At 41.4% G+C, this 18,754-nt stretch overlaps 1 protein-coding gene across 1 annotated transcript in view; it reads right to left on the bottom strand.

The window, feature by feature from the left end:
• The window catches only part of Hps3 (HPS3 biogenesis of lysosomal organelles complex 2 subunit 1), an 89,521-nt gene extending 77,681 nt beyond the window's left edge, over positions 1 to 11,840 (bottom strand). Inside the window, 4 exon segments of the mRNA XM_038346931.1 lie at positions 4,422 to 4,507; positions 4,607 to 4,778; positions 5,665 to 6,156; positions 11,607 to 11,840. Of these exon segments, the coding sequence (XP_038202859.1) occupies positions 4,422 to 4,507; positions 4,607 to 4,778; positions 5,665 to 6,156; positions 11,607 to 11,823 (967 nt within the window). The 5' untranslated portion in view covers positions 11,824 to 11,840.
• Positions 11,841 to 18,754: the final 6,914 nt, after the last annotated feature.

Genomic DNA, 18,754 nt, shown 5'->3' with positions numbered 1-18,754 from the left:
TGAGCCTCTAAAAGGCATCCCAGGGCAGAGGCTGGATTGATGGGCTTAGATGGCTTGCTACCCATAGCTGAAACCATGAAGACCCACAAAACAGCAACACCACAAGGCTTATAATGGGATGTCTCCCCCTATAGGCGGGGTGTAAATCTGGGGTGGCAAAAATCACAGGTCCTGTAGGAGATCATCCTCTGCCTACAGGTGAGGTGCTACAACCTGATTGGATCTGGTTGGGGTGACTCAGAAGCCAGAGAGGCCAGAAGCTGCTCTTAGCAACCTTTCACAGTGTTGGGGGAAGAAAAGATAAAAAAAAGAAAGAAAAAAAGAAAAAGAAGACTCTAGGAACCCCGGGTCCCCAGTTGCAGGAAGACTGACCCTGGGTCATCCAAACATGATTTTAGCTAAGGGATGCAATCCAGAGATGAATGTCAGTGAAGGGCTCAACCATAGCCTTAAAGACCACGGTTGGGGCTGTACCCCCATTTCTAGGAACACCAGAAGATTTCCCAGGAGCTCAATGGTCAATTCCTCAGGTTCAAAGAAACAGTTAAGCTGACCAGAATGGGGAAAACTCACCACTTGAAGCAAGTTGTGTGCATAGAAATTACACTCAAGCAAATGGAACACATGGTCACTGTGGAAAAAATACCCAGTTCCTGATCCTGACCACAGGAGAGGGTCTTGAGAAGGAGTGTCTCCTGAGTCTCACAGCACCAAAGAAATTACCTGGCACGAGTGAGAAGGAAACATGGAACATGCAACAAACCCGTTTAGGAGTTTACTAGAGGGGCGTTACAGGCTTGGAGAAATTAGTGTGCAGAGAGAGAGGAAGATGGTGAGTCCAGCTTTTAAAAGCTGCCTAATGCATGAGCACAGGGGGGTTGACATGGCTACGTCATATGCAGATGATAGGGTTCACACATGAGTGTAAGGGTTTAACTGAGTCATACATGGATGATGTAACCATGCATGTACACAAGGGCTTAGCTGAATCGTAAGTGGATGATGCAATCCACAGCATGTGGGTCATGTGGGGCCCTTTAACATCTCTGGGGGCCATTAGGCACTTCTGTCTGAGGGCTTGTCTGCACCTAGATGACCTCTAGAACCCAGAAGTATCAGCTTCTGTAGAACTTTAAGACAATTCTGAAGCCATTTCTGACAACTCTCAGTACTTCCCCTTCTCTCTTGGGAACCAAAGACATAACAGCTATGCATGCACGTACTGAGATGTCGGGAACTTTCCATCTCCCTGAATAGGGAGGGGCAAGATAACCCATAGGTGTTGACTCAGTTACTGATGTTTTGACTTAGTCCCTGGGAAGGGGCAAAGTGACCCTCAGAAGTTTCCGTTTACCTCATCTGATCTGGCAACCACTCTCCAGCCAATTATTGGTAATAGCCTTTTTGAATAAGCCAATCATAATAGTTAAAGAACAACTCCCAGACACCCTTTCCTTCTGTGGTTTTTCACTTTAAAAATAGCCTGTACTAGACATTCAGGGTCTTCTAGCCTCCCAACTGCTGGAAGACCCTTTCATGACAGAATTAATAAAATCTTCATGCTTTTACATCAGCTGTGATATGAGAGATGGTCTCTTAGGGAGACTCCTCGTCCTCGGTGATGGGATGCTAGGGTCCAACACCTCATGTGGCTGAAATCATTATAACAGAGAACAAAAAAGTAAACTAAAGTGAAGAGATATTTTTGAATGGAGAGTCTGAGTGATAGCTCAGCAGTTAAGAGCTCTTGATGCTCTTACAGATGGCCTGAGTTCAGCTCCAAGCAACAAAGTTCGATGGCTCATAACCACCTGTGACATCTTCATTGGCCACTGCCAGTACTACACTCACATGCACAAACCCACATTTAGACACACACATACACACATAATTAAAAATAACAGGAACTCAAACTGAGAAAACCAGGCAAGTCCTCTGTGGTAAGGTGACATTTGAGCTGTGCAATTAATGATGAAAACACATCACTCACACGGGATCAGAAGAAAGCATATTCTAGGTCTAGGTAGAAGAAATAATAGATTTTACAGAAAAGGATGTTTGGCATATCTGAGGAATGCAGAAAGGCTACTGTTGATGGAGAACAGCAAGCAGGTCAGGCTGAGACAAAATGAATCCAGAGGTAGGTAACATTGGCCATGGAATAATTGGACTTTTTGTTCTAACTGTTATGGGAAGTTCAATAAATTAAAGAGTTGACCCTCTGCCTGGCTACTGGTCCTGTCTGATCTCCAGCCTTGTATCACATCCCCCTTTCCTTTACTCTGCTCTATTCTTGGCTCTTTCAGTTCCTCAAATACAGACTCTCTACCAAGCTTTGGGGCTTCCTCTACTGAGAATACTCTCTTCTCCTCCCTTTGCTGAACCAAGACTCAGGAAGCACTTTCTTAGACACCAGAGAAAGTCAGGGTCTTTTACTACAGGCTTTGTGCAGTGTCTAACAATTTTAATGTCTAATTTTACCAGAGACCTGCTTGGGGATGGGAGGGCTCAGGTCCAAGAAGGATGAATGGAATTGGCAGAGGAAAGGAGGAGGGAGACATGATCTGAGGGTAAATTGGGATGGCTGCCACAATATTTACTGAAAAAAAGAATACACCTTTTGTACCTTATAGTTTAGCCACGGGAAAGACTGAAAATAGACTCAGTGATTCAGGAACAGAAAGCCACCATCAACTTCATTAGAGCATTTTTCTTGGAACAAAAGCTAGTATCTAAATGTGTATTGTTCTTCAAGGTTCAGTAACTCTACCAGGAACCCTCATCAAAGAAGGGCAACAAATTCATCCACCCAGAGATAAGGAGAATGACTGCTTTAACCAAGTAGAAACATTCCTCAAGGCTAGAGGAAGTGGAGACTTTTATCCAAAAGCCTGACCTTGGGAAAAAGACTTCCTCTGGGAACCAGACACTCCACTATAATTTAAGAGTATTTTCATTCCTCAAGGGGGTAAGCACTAAACAGTTCCCCAATTGTGTCCCTTTGTGTCTTAGTCTTACTGTGTGAGCCTGTTCCCCATATACAGTCCAAAAGTGGAAGGTCCTGATAGCTTGCTCTTTTCCCATTATACCTCACAACTGAACTCTTGCCCTTAATGGCCTCAGGCTCTGGATCTGGATTTTAGGTGTTTCATACTTGAAATCAGGAGTGTCTAGTAAATCTCTAATTTTTCTGTTCTTGCTGTAATTAGGAGGGCACAATGGGATTCGCAGTTCCTTGGTGACAGGGACTTTTTTCCCCAAAGATTTATTTTGTTTAAAGAGGCTGCTGTTTTACACATTTTGTCCTTCAAAGCTCACATAAAATTTCCCAAAGGAAAAGGCATAAGGAAACTCTTAGAATACTGAGAACCATTAAAAATGAAAGTAAAAAGGTGCTGGAGAAGTGTGGTCTGCAATGTCAATATGCTGGAACTTTGTCAAGCAGCAGTTGTAGTCATGCGGTCCACACCACAATGTTCTCAGTATTTGATGAGTATCTGCTTTTAACATTAGATAACAACTTCATAAGTGCCAGCATGTTGCCTACTTTAGTCTAGTACTCAGGTCAACAACAGTAGCTACTCAATGCTTACTTTTTTAAAAAAAAACTTATAAAGACATTGAATTACAGCAACATTTATATCTTTTCAGAAACCATCTGAAGATGCTGAACAGGCCATGAGCAAGTGCAGAGCCTCTGGTATCAATCTTGGTGCTCACTAGATTTCTGGTGAGCACTTAAAAGTTGTGGGTGCCAGAGTCCAAAACAGTCCAATTAAGTCAGAATAATAATCACCAACATTATCTTAACAGAGGGTCTTACATAGACTCAGGCTAGCCTAGAACTCAGTAGCCAGATGATGATCTTGAACTTCTGACCTTCCCTGCCTCTACCTCCCAAGTTCTGATATTAGGTGTGTATACCACCATACCCTGTTTATTCAGTGCTAGCTATCAAACCCAGATTTTATTCATGCTAGAAAAGCACTTGGTCAACTGAGCTATATCTCCCATATCAGTATTTTAAGTATAAGTAAATACAATGTACAGCAGTGTCGAAAACTAGTACTCTGAATGAGTTTCCACTCGGACCAGGTTTTCCCACTTTGCTTACAACAGCAACGCCGTCCTACAAAACTCTGTGCCATATTCAGCTGGAACCTAGATAGACCTATCCTCCTACAGTGCTCACAAACTTCTTTTACTGGGTCCACAGACTATTTCAAAACCAAAACAATCAAACAAACAAAAGAAAGGAGTTTTTTCGGGTCACACCCTCCTAGTGGCTTCACTTCTCTTCGCCAATATAACTTTGCTTTTCCCAGGAAGTCTCAGCAGAAGAAGCAAATCTAATGTCTTCACACTGAACTTCCCTCAAGTCCAGGCCCTTGTCAAACCTCTCTGCACTCAGCCATACTTACCTGTTTGGTGAATAGGTAGCAGCTGAAGGGAATGTAACTTGATGTTTTCAGACAAGACATAGAATGAAATATCAGGGGCAAAACGTCTGTGGGTTTAAGAAGAAAAAGAGGAGAGATCTAATTTCTATACACTTTAAGCAGGTATGTAAATATTAAATGCTGGTGAATAAAAGTTGCTCTCATACCTATATAGCAGGTGCTGAACATTTAAATATTTTGCTTTTTCATCTGCTAATCCTGTGGACTCCAGTTTAACAGATATTCCAGACTGGTCACACTTTTCACCAAGAAGCTCCATGGGTTTTAAGCAGATAACAAAATCTTCTGATTCAAGCTGTGAAGTTTCATTACTGACATCTTAAAAAATAACATTTTAGAGTTTAACAACTATAAGTGCTACCAGCCACCTGAATGAATATTAGACATGGCATGTGCCTTGTGTTTCTACTGCTGTGATAAAACATTATGACCAAAAGTTACTTGGACAGGAAAGGGTTTATCGTAGTTTATAACTCAGCCCACACTTCATCCCTGCTGGAGTCAGGGCAGGAACTCAGGTAGCAGCTGATTCAGATGCTATGGAGGAGGGCTGTTTACTGGCCTGCTCCCCATGGCTTTCTCAGTCTGCATTCTTATACACCCCAGTACCACCTGCTCATAGGTGGCACCACCTACAATGGCTAGATCCTCTCACATCAATAATTTATCAATAATGCCCCCCTGACAGGTTTACCTACAACTCATTCTTGTGGAGACATCATTTCACTAAAGTTCACTCTTTAAAAATTCTAGCATGAGTCAAGTTGGGGAAAAATGGCAACCAAGGCAAAGATATCTAATGTAATTTAATATTGAATACAACAACAAAAATTAGAAACTCATGTAGGCCAGGTATAGGGACTCACAACTATAATGCCTATACTCAGGAGCCTGAGACAGGAGGATTCCTGGTTTGAGGCAAGCCTGAACCAAGTGAGTTCCAGGTCAGTTGGAAACATACGGAAATGCTGTCTCAAAAAAAGAACACCAACAGTTTTCTCATCTAATACAGTTAGATGTACAGGTAGAAACCCTCATCTAATACAGTTGCTCCATTACAGACATATAACAAATACATGTAGAAACAAAATAAGCTATGAATAGTCACAAAGCCAAAGCAATGTAATAAGAACACCCAAACCTGTTAGAAAAGTGGCAACCCATAGACACTGGGGTTCTTTAGAAAGTCAAATTCATCATTTACCTTCTGTCTGTTGCAATCGGTTTTTGTTTTTTTGTGGGTGGTGTTTAACTTTCTCTCCATTTGTAGGGTCTGACTCCAGTTTTAGGATTAAGACTTCTAAGTCAGACATGACAGCGACATATCCAACACAAAAAGAAATTTCAACAGGAGTGAAATTATCTATATGTATAATTAATGAACGTTCAAAATCCGACATTGAGAATTCTTCATTAATGATCCAGTATTTCAAAGTAAATAAGACTAACTTATTTGTGCAGCCAACAAGTAGATCTCCCTTCATAGGACAACATGAAATGCATAAAGGATCCTCAGACATTGGAATTTCAATTATAGACATCTGGTCTCTAAAGCTTTCACAGAAGGTTGCCTCCACATTGTGCCCAACCATTCGAATGCAGACACGGGAGTTTTCAGTCCTCTTACTCCTCCAATTCATGTAAGCACGCAGGAATGTAGCTTTGTTTTTCTCTTCAATTGCTACCAGATAGTCTCCTAGAAAGGAATCAAGATTGCATTTGAAATTTAGAATTAGAAATTCAACTGCTTAATTTGCTGCCTGAAAATGGAATGCATAAAATAACACAACACATGGATCACTGACTCGAAGGACCAGAGCTGCCCTCTAAGGGACAGAGGTATGTATTAAGTTACATCAGTCATGCAAGTTCATCCTCTTACCACAGTTGGAAGTTCTACTGCCACAACTGCAGCAAATTCATGTAACTTAGAAAATTCAGGTCTTAAAGAATTAAGGGACTCTTGAGTTTAACAGAATTTACATTTGACATTTATTTCCCTTCCTAAAGAAGTCACAACTCAGAAAAGTAAGAAAACTAGAGATACCAAATAAAATATAAAACTAAGTCAATATTCTTTTAACTATTGATTATATAAGATTATTTTAACTGTAAAAGTAACATTTGTTGTAGAAACCAAACTGGTTAAGTACAAAATGAATGCATATTAACCTCCCCCGTCAGTCTCATCCTTAAGGACTAATGTTCACAGTCTGGTGTGTGACCTTCCAAATACTTTCTTTCTTATAAACATGGGTTACAACAAGGCTTTTTGTCTTTTTTATACACCACACCAATCTACTTAACAATGTGCCATTTTTAAATTCATGTTTAACTTAATAATCACATTTTGTTGTAACAATACCTGCTTTATGAATTAATAACAAGTTTCTTTGGGGGAAAAGGTTCAAGTAACTACACAGCATAAACATAAAATAGAAATCACCTCCAATTATTTAAACAACGAATATATCTTTTTCCCCATGGTGATACATGGCTATCCACCACCCACCATCCCAACATAACATACAGACATGTGGATATCTATAAAATATCTTATAAAAATATCTTATAAACACATGTGCCATAAATATTTAATAGTTCACCTATTAATGTAGGGGGATTACCACTATACTTTATTTTGTAATAAATAAGCCTATATGTACATAATTTGTTTTTTGTTGGAAATTTATGTTTGGCTACAGACCAAGAGTATTTTAAACTTTATTAGAAACTGTCAAGTTACCACCATAATTAGATAACGGAAGTTCACATTGCCAGCAAAGCTATTTATACATGCCTGTTTCCTACCATCTCAGGGTATATAGGATATATCCAGTCTCACCTCGAACTTACTACATAGACCAGGATGTCCTCAGACTTGCCATGATCCTCCTGCCCTGGCCTTCTGAGTGCTTATGCCATCATACCCACCTACTTTGTGGTAATTTTAATGTAAGGAACTATACTATGGGATTTGAGTATATCACTGTGACTTTAATTTGCATTTCTCTGATGATTAGTGATGTAGTGCCCCTTTTGTGTGCTTTTGGACATTTGCATGTTTTCTTCAGAGAACTGTATATTCAAGTCCTTTGCTGTATATGAACTACTAGGGATCAAACCCAGCACCTCATGTGTGCTAGGCAAATGCTCTTTCAGTTGGCCATATACTCCAGTTCTATTTGCTCATTACAAAAATAAATTAATGTGTTTTTCTCTCACCAAGTTGGTTTATTATATATTCTAGACCCGTCTTTTATCAAATATATGATTTACAAATATTTTTTAAATACTTATGATATCTCTTTCCATATATAGGTAGAATAGGTATACAAAAATCTTTAATTTTGATGATGTCCAATTCATCTACAGTTCTTTGGTTGCCTATAATTTTTTATATCACATTTAAGTTAGAAAATGACATTTAAAAATAAGGACACTTCTTTAGTTACAATAAAATCTCTTAACTCATATACACTATAAATATACAATGTCCACATATGAAATTATGTGTCTGCAAGTTGTAGGTCAAGTCCACATTGTATGATTTCAGATTGATGACTGGTTCTGTAAATGCTATCATAGCACTTGCTAAACAGGCCTACTTAACAAGCCTCATTAGCCATCCTATAATGTTTTCTGTAAATCTTTACAAAAGCCCTTCAGGATAAATATCTTTTTCCAGTTTTATAATTCAGCACTCTGATGCTCAGAGTATTATTAACAACAACTTGCCTAAGGCAACAGTCAACAAATGATGGACCATCATTTAGTCCAAAGACTTATGCTCATTCTGACAATGATTGGAAAGGAAATTCTACAAGGGTTCATATAACCTTTAAAGGGAGGGACCAACCTAAAAAGAAATTATGTTCCTGGTATATCATTAAATATAGACACAGGGTGAGGTGTGGGGGGGGGGGGTCACTGGTTCAGTATACTTGTGCTAAAATGTTAAAGAATCACTTGTGCTGGTTCAATATACACAAGGAGAGTTGTGTGGTCTTTACTTTTTTGCCCCACCACCCACAAACACCTTATAAACACATGGCCTGCACTAGGGCCTTCAACACTGCACTGTCCACTGGGTCTCTCTCTTTCTGTTGGTTATCCTTCCTCTTCACATCATAAATGCAGCCTAAATTCAATTTCTATTAGCCCTGATGATGCTGAAAGTTCAAAACTTACCTTCTAAATTGTTACCTACTTTCTCCCTAATTGTTGTGGGATTCCCCTCTGTATGCTGTCAATACCATTGGTTAATAAAGAAACTGCTTTGAGCCTATAGCAGAGCAAGGGCAGAACAGAGCAAGGTGGGGATGGGGGCAGGGGAGGGGACTAAACTGAATGCTGAGAGAAAGAAGGCAGAGTCAGTGAGAAGCCATGTAGCCCCATTGGAGCCAGACGGAACTTTAGCTGGTAAGCCACAGCCATGTGGCAATATACAGATTACTAGAAATGGGTTCAATTAAGATGTAAGAGTTAGCCAATAAGAAGCTAGAGCTAATGGGCCAAGCAGTGATTTAATTAATACAGTTTCTGTGTGGTTATTTCAGGAGTTTAGGTGACCAGAAAACAAACAAGTGGCCAAGCATCCTCATGCAACACGTAATGTTCTTGTAATGATTCATCATTTCAACTTGATTGAACTAAGAAAGTCCTTAGAACACACCTCTGGTTGTTTCTTATGAGGACATTTCCAAAAGCAACTAGATCATTAGCACTGCCCTAATGAATGAGTGAATGCATTAATCCACTGGAGATCTTAATGTGGTGAGGGTAGAACTGTAGAAAGGAGTCTGGCTAGATAAAGGGGACATCTGGAAGGAAGATCACTGCTGAAGAGAGAGCTTCCAGAAACTCTGCCTTGCCCTAGTTCTTTCCTGTTACTGCTTCACTTTACGCTCTGGTCACCATGATTTGAGTTCTCCATAACATAGTAGACTCACACCTCTCAAACTATGAGCAACATAAATCTATATTCTTTCAAATTGTTTATGTCAAGTATGTCAAACTCCAGGAACCCTAGGAGTGACTTCCATAGGGTTCATATTTTACAGAAGGGGAACAGCATTTAACTGATTAGGAAGTGTATCTGATGGTTTTGGCACCAAATGTATGTTGGCAGGGTAGGGGGTGAAGCAAACTGTCAAAAAGACATGACCTGATTACTCAAGGGTATGGTGAAGGGGAAAGTTTTATTGACAATGAGAGAGAGAAAAGCAAGAAGATCTGGAAGAGTCAAGAGCAGAGAGAGAAAGAAGCAGACTAAACATACCCAGATGACTGGACATGGCCAGGGCTATCTGCAAAAGAGAGAATAGCAGAGGATAGGAAAATAGAGAGAGAGTAGTAAGAATAGCAAGAGCAGAGAGCAGTGAGAATAACCAGGTTCTAAGTAGGATGAGAGCAACTGTGGTGAGGGGAAGCCTGAGCTGAAAGAAGCTTAGGTTAGAGAAGGAGGTGAAGAAGGCTAAGATACTAACATGGACTCTGAAATGTGTAACGGGTACTTGTGAGTAGGGACTGAGGGAGCCAAGAGGCTAGCCTGGACCTTGATATGCTGAGAGGTACCACAGGTTAATTGGAAAACCATAGATCCATTTTGCTGGAGGTAAGGGAAATGACTCCTTTTGAACCAGCTTCACAAGTTCCTGAGGAATGTTAGCTTTTATCTCACTGCCAGAAATACTCCTATGATCCCTCATTTCTGTATATTTGGACTGCTTTTTGGAGTTTTGGAATTGGGGTTTCCTTTGGCCCTGACAGTAAGAAAAAGAAAACGCTTTGTGCTTGGGTAGAAGATCTATAAAACATTATAGTAAATATAAATACAGAAATTTTTCTGGCTTTTGACAAGGGTAGATTTTCTACAGCAGAGGACACTGAGCACTAAGAATACAAATTCCCGGGTCCACGTACTGAGAATATGAGCACAAAGCCAAAGGACAAGTCGAAGATAGGTTTTTCTGGGCATAGGCACAGTCAGGAGTCAGTCTACTAATGTTTGGTCATGCATGGATTAAAAGAAGTTACACTCAAAGGTTCAACTGTGAACTGAAAGCTACCTTTGAGTTATATGGCCCATGATGTTAATACCATCCCACATGACTCCTAAAGTTCTTTTAGGCAGCCAACTTAATTATAAAAGCATTTTTGTTCTTCAAGGTTTCATTAATGAGGTTATCACAGTTTAGTGCTAGCCTCCTGCAGTTGGTGTGGCTCGAGTCCTTAGTACACGAGCTGGCCAAGCATTTGATATCCTCCAGAAAAACTTCACTGTGTTTCTGAAGGTGTGGTCCAGGAATGAGAACTTTCTTTTTTTTTTTATGCTTTCTAAATGATTCTTAGGCAGAGCTACTGCAATGGAAGGAACCCAGGAATCAACAGTAATGACAGGCAAGAAAACCACCCATCATTCATTGCTTCAAATTTTGGAATAAAACTCTTTTAAGAGTAAGGCAAATTGTGTAAATATGCAGCCCATGTCTTTGTTTTACACACACACACACACACACACACACACACATGTATTTAAGAATTTGCCAAAGTCAAACCACCAATAAGTAATAGTACTCACAAATATAAAAGGGCTGGCTATGATCTGGAATATTTTTTGAGGGAGAGCATACCGTGAACTCCAGGGTATCATTTTCCCTCTTCTTTCTTTTGTGTGAGGTTGGAAAATTTTTACATTCATATTTTTTTTAAGAGTCTGGCATAAGTGGTACCCAGCTACAGGCCTTTAATTCAAACCTTGGATAAGTCAGCATTTCCCCCGCCCCTGTAGACTGATGCTTGTTGAGTGTTTTTTGTTTTGCTTTGAGACAAGATTATCTGTAGCCCAGGCTAGTCTGGAACTCACTAAACAACAAAGGACTTCCTTAAACTTCTGATCCCCTCTCGCCTCCACCTCCCAGATGCTGAGATTACTAGTTGAACAACCTCAGAGAGGAAGCTTAGACCCAAGGCTTCAGGCAAACTAGGCAAGCACTCCACCAAGACGCTCCTGCTGATCTGTGGTTGCTATGACAACTGCACAAAAAACGCAATCAGCACTTAACTACCAGACCCACAGCAGCCAGGGCAGAGAAACTCAAGCCCCTTCCCCACCCAGAGCCCCGCCCCAAAGCCGCTCCTCACCGACTTCACTGTAGGCCATGCGCAGCACCCTGCCCAGCGTGGAGAAGGCGCAGCGGAGCTGGCACGATTCTGCTCCCTGCACCGCAAACGCCTCCACCTTGCAGCCCGAAGCCACGAACAGCGCGTCCAGCCCGCCGCAGCAGATCTGCTCCGGCTCCCGCTGGCAGGGGACTACCTGCTGCGACCCAAACGGGTGCAGGTTGTACAACTGCACCATCTTGGCTACTGAACAGCAGAGCGGCTTCCGCAAGCAAGCGAGCTGCTCCGGATCACGTGAGCGCTCTGCCCCCGCCCAGAGTTCGGCTTCTTAAAGAGGCTGTGCCGGTGGAGTTACGTGCACAGCACTGGGCGAGTGTGGATACCTCGGGTTCTTCTCTTGAATTTTCACTTTACAGCTTCTGGCCGGACGCGTATCTGGAAGCTTGAATGTGTTTTATTGGATCATGTGCTGGTTTGTGCCTGGATCAACTTCATGGTTTCACTCTTGTTTTCCCGTAGCGTAGCATTTGAGTTTCTGAAGGATGGAGCTGCAAAACCTGAAGTAGGTATATGCCTCCAAACTTGAATCTACAGTAATCTGGAATACTGTAGATTTTACAATGGTTTTGTTGGAAAGGGCAAATCCTTGCAGATGCTTAACAAAAAAGATATGTATTGAATGAAAGAATCTGTGAACACTTTGCAGGCATTTGGCAAAAGATTCCTCTAAATCGGCAAATAATAGAAGGGAAAGAGGAAAATGTCCCTGATGATCAGTCTAGTGTTCCTAAATATACCCTGTATAGGAGAAACTTGCAGTCTGAATTCTTTTATTTTGGGAGATTTAATAAACCAGATAGTATAATAATTATAACAATCCTAGAAAATGTGTATGTATGCATGCATGTATGCACGGATATGTGTATGTATGTATTGATTGACTGAGGGCTGCTCTTTTGACATTGGGACAAAATTGAAAAGAGCAAACTTCGCTTCCCATGTTGAATACCTTCATGATTGTTTCAGGGCTAAGCAGCCGGGAACAAACAAGCGGCCTCCTCCTACAACACTGAATTTGCTGGAGAAACTTGGGTGAATTATACAGGTATAAAAAGTACACCAGGCTGACCATTGATGTTGTTAACCCTTCAGGAGATTGCTACAAATCGGGATCTATTTCCTCAGCAGCCTAGTGTGGGTAGGCTCTGTAGATGGGACAGGCTATGCAGGAAAAGCAGGCTCTGTTGAAAGAGCAGGCTTTCTAGTGGGGGTAGGCTCTGTGGGAAGTGCAGGCCCTGGATCTCTGAGCTCCTGTTCTCAATTCTCTGTGTGAGCCAAACTCCAGGATATCTAAGCTGCATAATGTATTGAGAATGAATGGCACAAAATGACATGTATTTCTAATGTTTTTAGTACTACATATCCTAAAAGAACTTTCTGGAAATGTAGGAAAGGTGTATGTGGTGGTGCAGTCCATCTGTGTAATCCCAGCATTCAGGAGGGTTAATCTAGTGCACCACCAGCACAATGCCAGCCTGGGCTACTAAGCAACACCCTAGAAACAAAAATGAAACATTAACTTCACTGTATAAACACCTTCCTGAAGACTTTCTCAAAGTGATGGGTAGTTTCCACAACGCTGAGCAGTATCAACAGGTCCATGAGAAGGGACCAAGGTGCCTGCAAAACTTCAAGCCCCAGAACTGACGTTTGCAGTCTCCTGTATTCATAGATATGGAAACTGATGGTGTGTGAAGTAACTACAGCTTCAAAGGGCTCCTCTATTTCCCTTCCTATACTCTCTTCACCCACTTAGTTTTTACTCTGCTAATTGGTGCAGGAAAAGCAGTCTTCTAATTTTATTGTCCTGGTGGATTTAGAGGCTGTTACATCCAAAACCAAACAAAAATTTGGGACAAATGGCCCACTCTAGTACCTATTAGCATACCAAAGGACATGCTGACCTCCAGGCTCCCTCAGCATTACAAATATCTGTTACAAAAGAGTTCAGGCTGGCATCCTGTCTCTTTAACTGGGCCCACATCTTACACTAAACTTCTCCAGCTCATAGGCTTCCCTTCCCCCAGTTTCTGATTCCCTTATAATTCTAATACTTCTGCTGTGCACTTGTTGCTCTCTCTCTTTTGTCTTCCTTCTCTCCACCCCCTTGGCCAAGTCTATTCTGCTGGTTGTGTTCAGTGTATGACATTCTCTCCCTTACCTTGACTTTTATATACAATAGGAACCTTTCTTCTAACCATACCTCGAAGCAGCCCTGTTCTCACTTTATGTATCTGGTACTGAAACCTGGGATGGGGCATAAGTGGACCTCTTTCTAAGGGACCCAGTCTCCTAACTGAACCAAGTTGCTGATTTGACTCTCCTATGATATATAGATATAGATATAGATATAGATATTACAACACACACATATATATCTTAGAAACACACACACATATATTTACAACACACCTATATGTATATATACATAAGTACATATATAGATATAGATATAGATGTTGTAAGCCATGACTTCCCTTCTCTTGCTATGCTTCTCCACCATTATTCTGGGAATCTGAATTAGCTTAGGAACTTGCTAAGTCATCTTGGTGCCTGTTTCTTGAAAAGACTGTCTCTCCCTATACTTGCTCTCTCTTCTTCTACTGGGTGTGAGCCCAAAGCTGCCTGTTTTGTCTATTACTATAAAAGCCACATCCACCGGTATGTTAAGATACTCCTTTCACTCTCCTGGCCCCATCATATGGAAAAGGGATGTCTCTCCTCTGTTATTTGGGACATTTCTCTCTGACAGGTCTCTCAGTCTGCTTGGAGATGCTCTGGATTTGGAAAATCTTATCATGAGAACCTTCTCTCTCCTACTCTTTTCCTCCTCCTTTTTCTTCTCCCCACATGTTTTCAGCCCATTTCTAGAACTTCCTTACCTCCCCATAAGAGCTGCCTACTCTGTCTCTTCCTGACATCCTCCTGGGACTCTAAGTCCTACAGCTTCCTTATGTCCTTCTGGACCTATATGATATTGGAATCCTCACTCAGTTAGTTCTGTTTGCCACTCTTTTTCTTTTCCTCCTCAGTGTCAGGGATTTTATTAAACCCTCACTATCTTACTGTTGATAGAGGTTTCTGTACTGCCTGATTCAGCAGTGGTTCAGTCCCAAAGAAACACACAGAGGTCTACATTAATTATAAACTGGCTGGTCTATTAGCTCAGGCTTCTTATTAACTCTTACATCCTACATTAACCCATAATTCCTGCCTGTGTCAGCCACATGGTTTGGTACCTTTTATCAGTGAGATGTTCTTATCTTGCTTCCTCTGCATCTGGGTTACAACTGCAGACTGAGTCTTTCCTCTTCCCAGACTTCTCCTGTTCTTGTCACCCCACCTCTATTTCCTACCTGGTTGCCCTGCCAATACTTCCTGCCTGGATACTGACCAATCAGCATTTTATTAAAATAATACAAGTGATGGGATACATGACCATTTTCCCACAGCATCTAACTACAAATGGCTTGGCCTCTGTACAGCTCAATGGCCACAGATGTCACACCCAATTTTCAAATTCTCACAGATTATAACAACTTCTGACACCAAAAAACTGTGGGGGGGGGCATCTACCCCTTGCTCATAACACCATATGGCAGATGAGGGTCTGGGTCACATCTCTTGAGTGCTGCAGCTGCTGAGAGGCAGATGAAGTTCTCTTGCTCTCATGACCTCAGGGTATGCTCTTCCACTCTGCCACAAGTGGCAAGGGGCTAAGAAGGGAGGGCATCTTTCCTTTGCCCTCAACACCACGTGGCAGACAAGGGACTTAGAGCGAGCTTTCCCACAATCATGCCCTGCCAGCAATGTCAGCACTATTGTGCTACACAGGTGAGGTACAGGGTCTGCTCTCCCAAGTGCTACAGCTGGTAATGGACAGGACCGGCTCTACCACTCTCCTGACCCAGAAGCCCACTCCCCTGCCTTCAATAGACAAGGGGCGAGGGGTGGTGAGGGGTGGGGATGGAAGGATGTCTCCTCTTTGCTCATGCCAGCATATGGCAAGTGAGGAGCAGGGCCAGATTCCCCAAGCTCAAATTCTCATGGTTGGCTCACCCGAACTTCTGCCAACAGGGCCAGCTTCATTGTGTTGCCCAGGTGAGTTACAGGGCATGTTCTCCCTAGTGTTGCAGTTGGGGAGGGGAAAAAAAATCTTTAAACTATTGTGTAAAGTCTTTGTCTCAGAATTTTTATATCAATTAGATATGGTTTAAAAATCTATAAAATCTGTCACAAAAAGCTTAAAACTTGTAACAAAAAACTGGTAATTAAGAAAATCAATACATAGGTAATATTAATTTACAACAGAACACTTATGTATAACTTGTGTTCAACTCTTGCTTTGTTTGTTTTCGTGTCTATCATTTTTTAAGACAGGGTTTCTCTGTGAAGCTTTGGCTGTCCTAAAACTTGTTCTGTAGAAGAGGCTAGCCTTAAACTCAGACATCTGCCTGCCTCTGCATTGTGTTGTGATTCAAGGTATATGTCATGACTTCTTTGCTGGACTCAATTTTTGTTTAGGAAAATAGATTTTTTAAAAAATAGCAACATGTGTCTTGACTCCATATTGACTGATAACCTCATCAAGATGGAAAGAAAAAGCATGTGGGTGTCAGTCATCTTTACTAGATTAAAGATATTACTTCACCATCATCTTAATTAAAATGGTCATTTGCTATAAACAAAATAAGGCAACACTCATAAAAGTTCCTAGTCCTTCTGAGCCCTCTGCTTATTACTGTGTCTTCTTTTAGATTAAGGAGACAACAGAGGTCTCTAAAATATTTTGGATTAGGATGAATTTTTGTGTGATAATAAATTGCTAAGATTATAAAGATTTACTCAGATTAACAGAAAGTGACTTACACATGTGTGTTTTACTACTTACACCTCTGCACACTGTGTTTAACACTAGGCTTCTAGAAATTTTTTTTTAATTTTTTTTTAATTTTTTTTTTTTTTTTTTTTTTTTTTTTTGTTTTTCGAGACAGGGTTTCTCTGCAGCTTTAGAGCCTGTCCTGGAGCTAGCTCTTGTAGACCAGGCTGGTCTTGAACTCACAGAGATCCGCCTGCCTCTGCCTCCCGAGTGCTGGGATTAAAGGCGTGCACCACCACCACCCAGCTAGAAAATTTTGATAAGAAACTTTGTTAAGAAACTTTGATAAAAAATTTTGTTAAGCTGTAAATATTTAAGTAAACTGAGTCATACAAGAAAATGCGATATCTTATAAAGATACATTATAAAAAGATCATTTAAGTAAAGGTTCAAGTTTCTCAGTGGAGTATATTTATGGTTTGAAGTTGTATTATGTTGCTAAAGGATCTGCAGTTAAGATCATCAATTTTTTATTGAAAATAGATTCGTTTCTCATACAATATGTCCTGGCCACAGTTCCTCTCCCTCCACTCCTCCCATTTCCCCCTTTCTACTTCCCCATTTGGTGTGGGAGCTCCTTCCGCTCCTTCAGCCAATAGCCACTGAGATACCAGCCCACTGGGGCGTGGTCTCTCTTTTTAAAAATGCGGCCACTTCCCTCCACTCACTCTCTGGCTTCCGGCTCTGCTTCCAGTGACTAGGCTCCCTTCCTGATTGTGCAGAGGGCTGTTGGCTGGGACGGTGATCTGTATTTTCCCCTTTAAATAAATAACCATTCTATTAATCATAACTCCAAACTGGTGTGAGATTGTTTGTGATTTACGCCTTCATCTGGCGCCCAAACGTTGGTTTTAGGACCCTTCCTTCCCTGCTCGGCTGCCTGCCGCCAGCTCGATGTGGCGCGAGCCCTTCCTCCCTCAGCTGTGGCCTGTGCCTTTCTCTTTACACGCCTCAGATTGGCTTCCAGTCCCCACGCACCCTATCATTTGCCTCCCCACGTGGATTTAGACTCCACAGGCCCAGACAGTCTCTACTCGCCTGGTTCGCTCTTACTGAGTCATTTTTAAATCTCCCTTGCGAGCCAGAGTGAAGGCGGTGGCGGGAACTGCAGCCCCTCAGGGCGACTCTGTCACGTGGAGGCCATACGCGGCTTCTGGGTTGCTCGTCTCTACCCCTGGGTTCTGGGTTTCTGGTTCCATGTAAGGAATTGATTTAATTACATTTTCTTTGTTGAGCAACTCGTATTTCCCAGTTTTTAACAAAGCGTCAATTTCTAAAGTCTCAAAGGGAGTCAAAGAAGCTAGATGGAAGCCAATAGAAATAAATGATCTAAAAGAAATCAAGCAAGCTGTCGTTAATTATGGCTTGCACTCTGCATTTGTTAAGGAAATGATAAGGACTTGGGCTTCTAATGTCAGAGCTACACCCCATGATTTCTCTCAGTTAGTGTCTGCAGTTTTTGATGATGGACCTTCCTTGATGTTTGGAATTTATTTCAGAGAAGAATCCAAACATATGGAACAGCAAGGAAGAGCAAAAGGCGTGGAGGTTTCCCAAGATCAAATTCTTGGTATAGGAGCGTATACTGATCCACAGGTCCAAGCTCTTTATGATGAAGAAGTATTGTCATTATGTTACAAGGCAGCCTTAAATGCTTGGAATAGAATACAAGATCCAGGGAAAAGGGTTGAATCATATACCAGGATTAGGCAGGGACAGAGAGAACCCTTTGTTGACTTTTTGCAGAGATTAATTAAGGCTCTGGACATAGGGGTAACAGACCCAGAATCTAGACGAATACTTCTTGAATCTCTAGCTTTTGAAAATGCAAATATAGATTGCAAAAAGATAATTGTGCCTTTAAAGTCTAGATCAGCACCTATGGATGAATGGATTCAGCATACAATGAATGTTGAGACATTTAGCTATAATGATGAATCTTGGGTAGGAGAAGCAATTTCCAAAGCAATGAGAAGACATCAAACTGCCAGGTGTTTTAATTGTGGTAAATTAGGACATCTGCAAAGAGATTGCAGACAAAGAACTTCTAGGAATAATATCTCCTCTGGGAATGACAAAAATAGGAGACCTCGGCCTTCAGGTATATGTAGGAGATGCGGCAAAGGCCTACATTGGTCCAATGAATGCACATCAACAACAGACAGACAAGGCAACCCGATACCTTCAGGAAACCCCTTGAGGGGCCTCTCCCAGGCCCCCAAGCCAACAG

The sequence above is a fragment of the Arvicola amphibius genome, chromosome 11 (genome assembly GCF_903992535.2).
Source record: "Arvicola amphibius chromosome 11, mArvAmp1.2, whole genome shotgun sequence".
Taxonomy (NCBI): Eukaryota; Metazoa; Chordata; class Mammalia; order Rodentia; family Cricetidae; genus Arvicola; species Arvicola amphibius.
The sequence above is the reverse complement of the archived record's forward strand: the minus strand, read 5'-3'. Positions and strand labels throughout refer to the sequence as shown.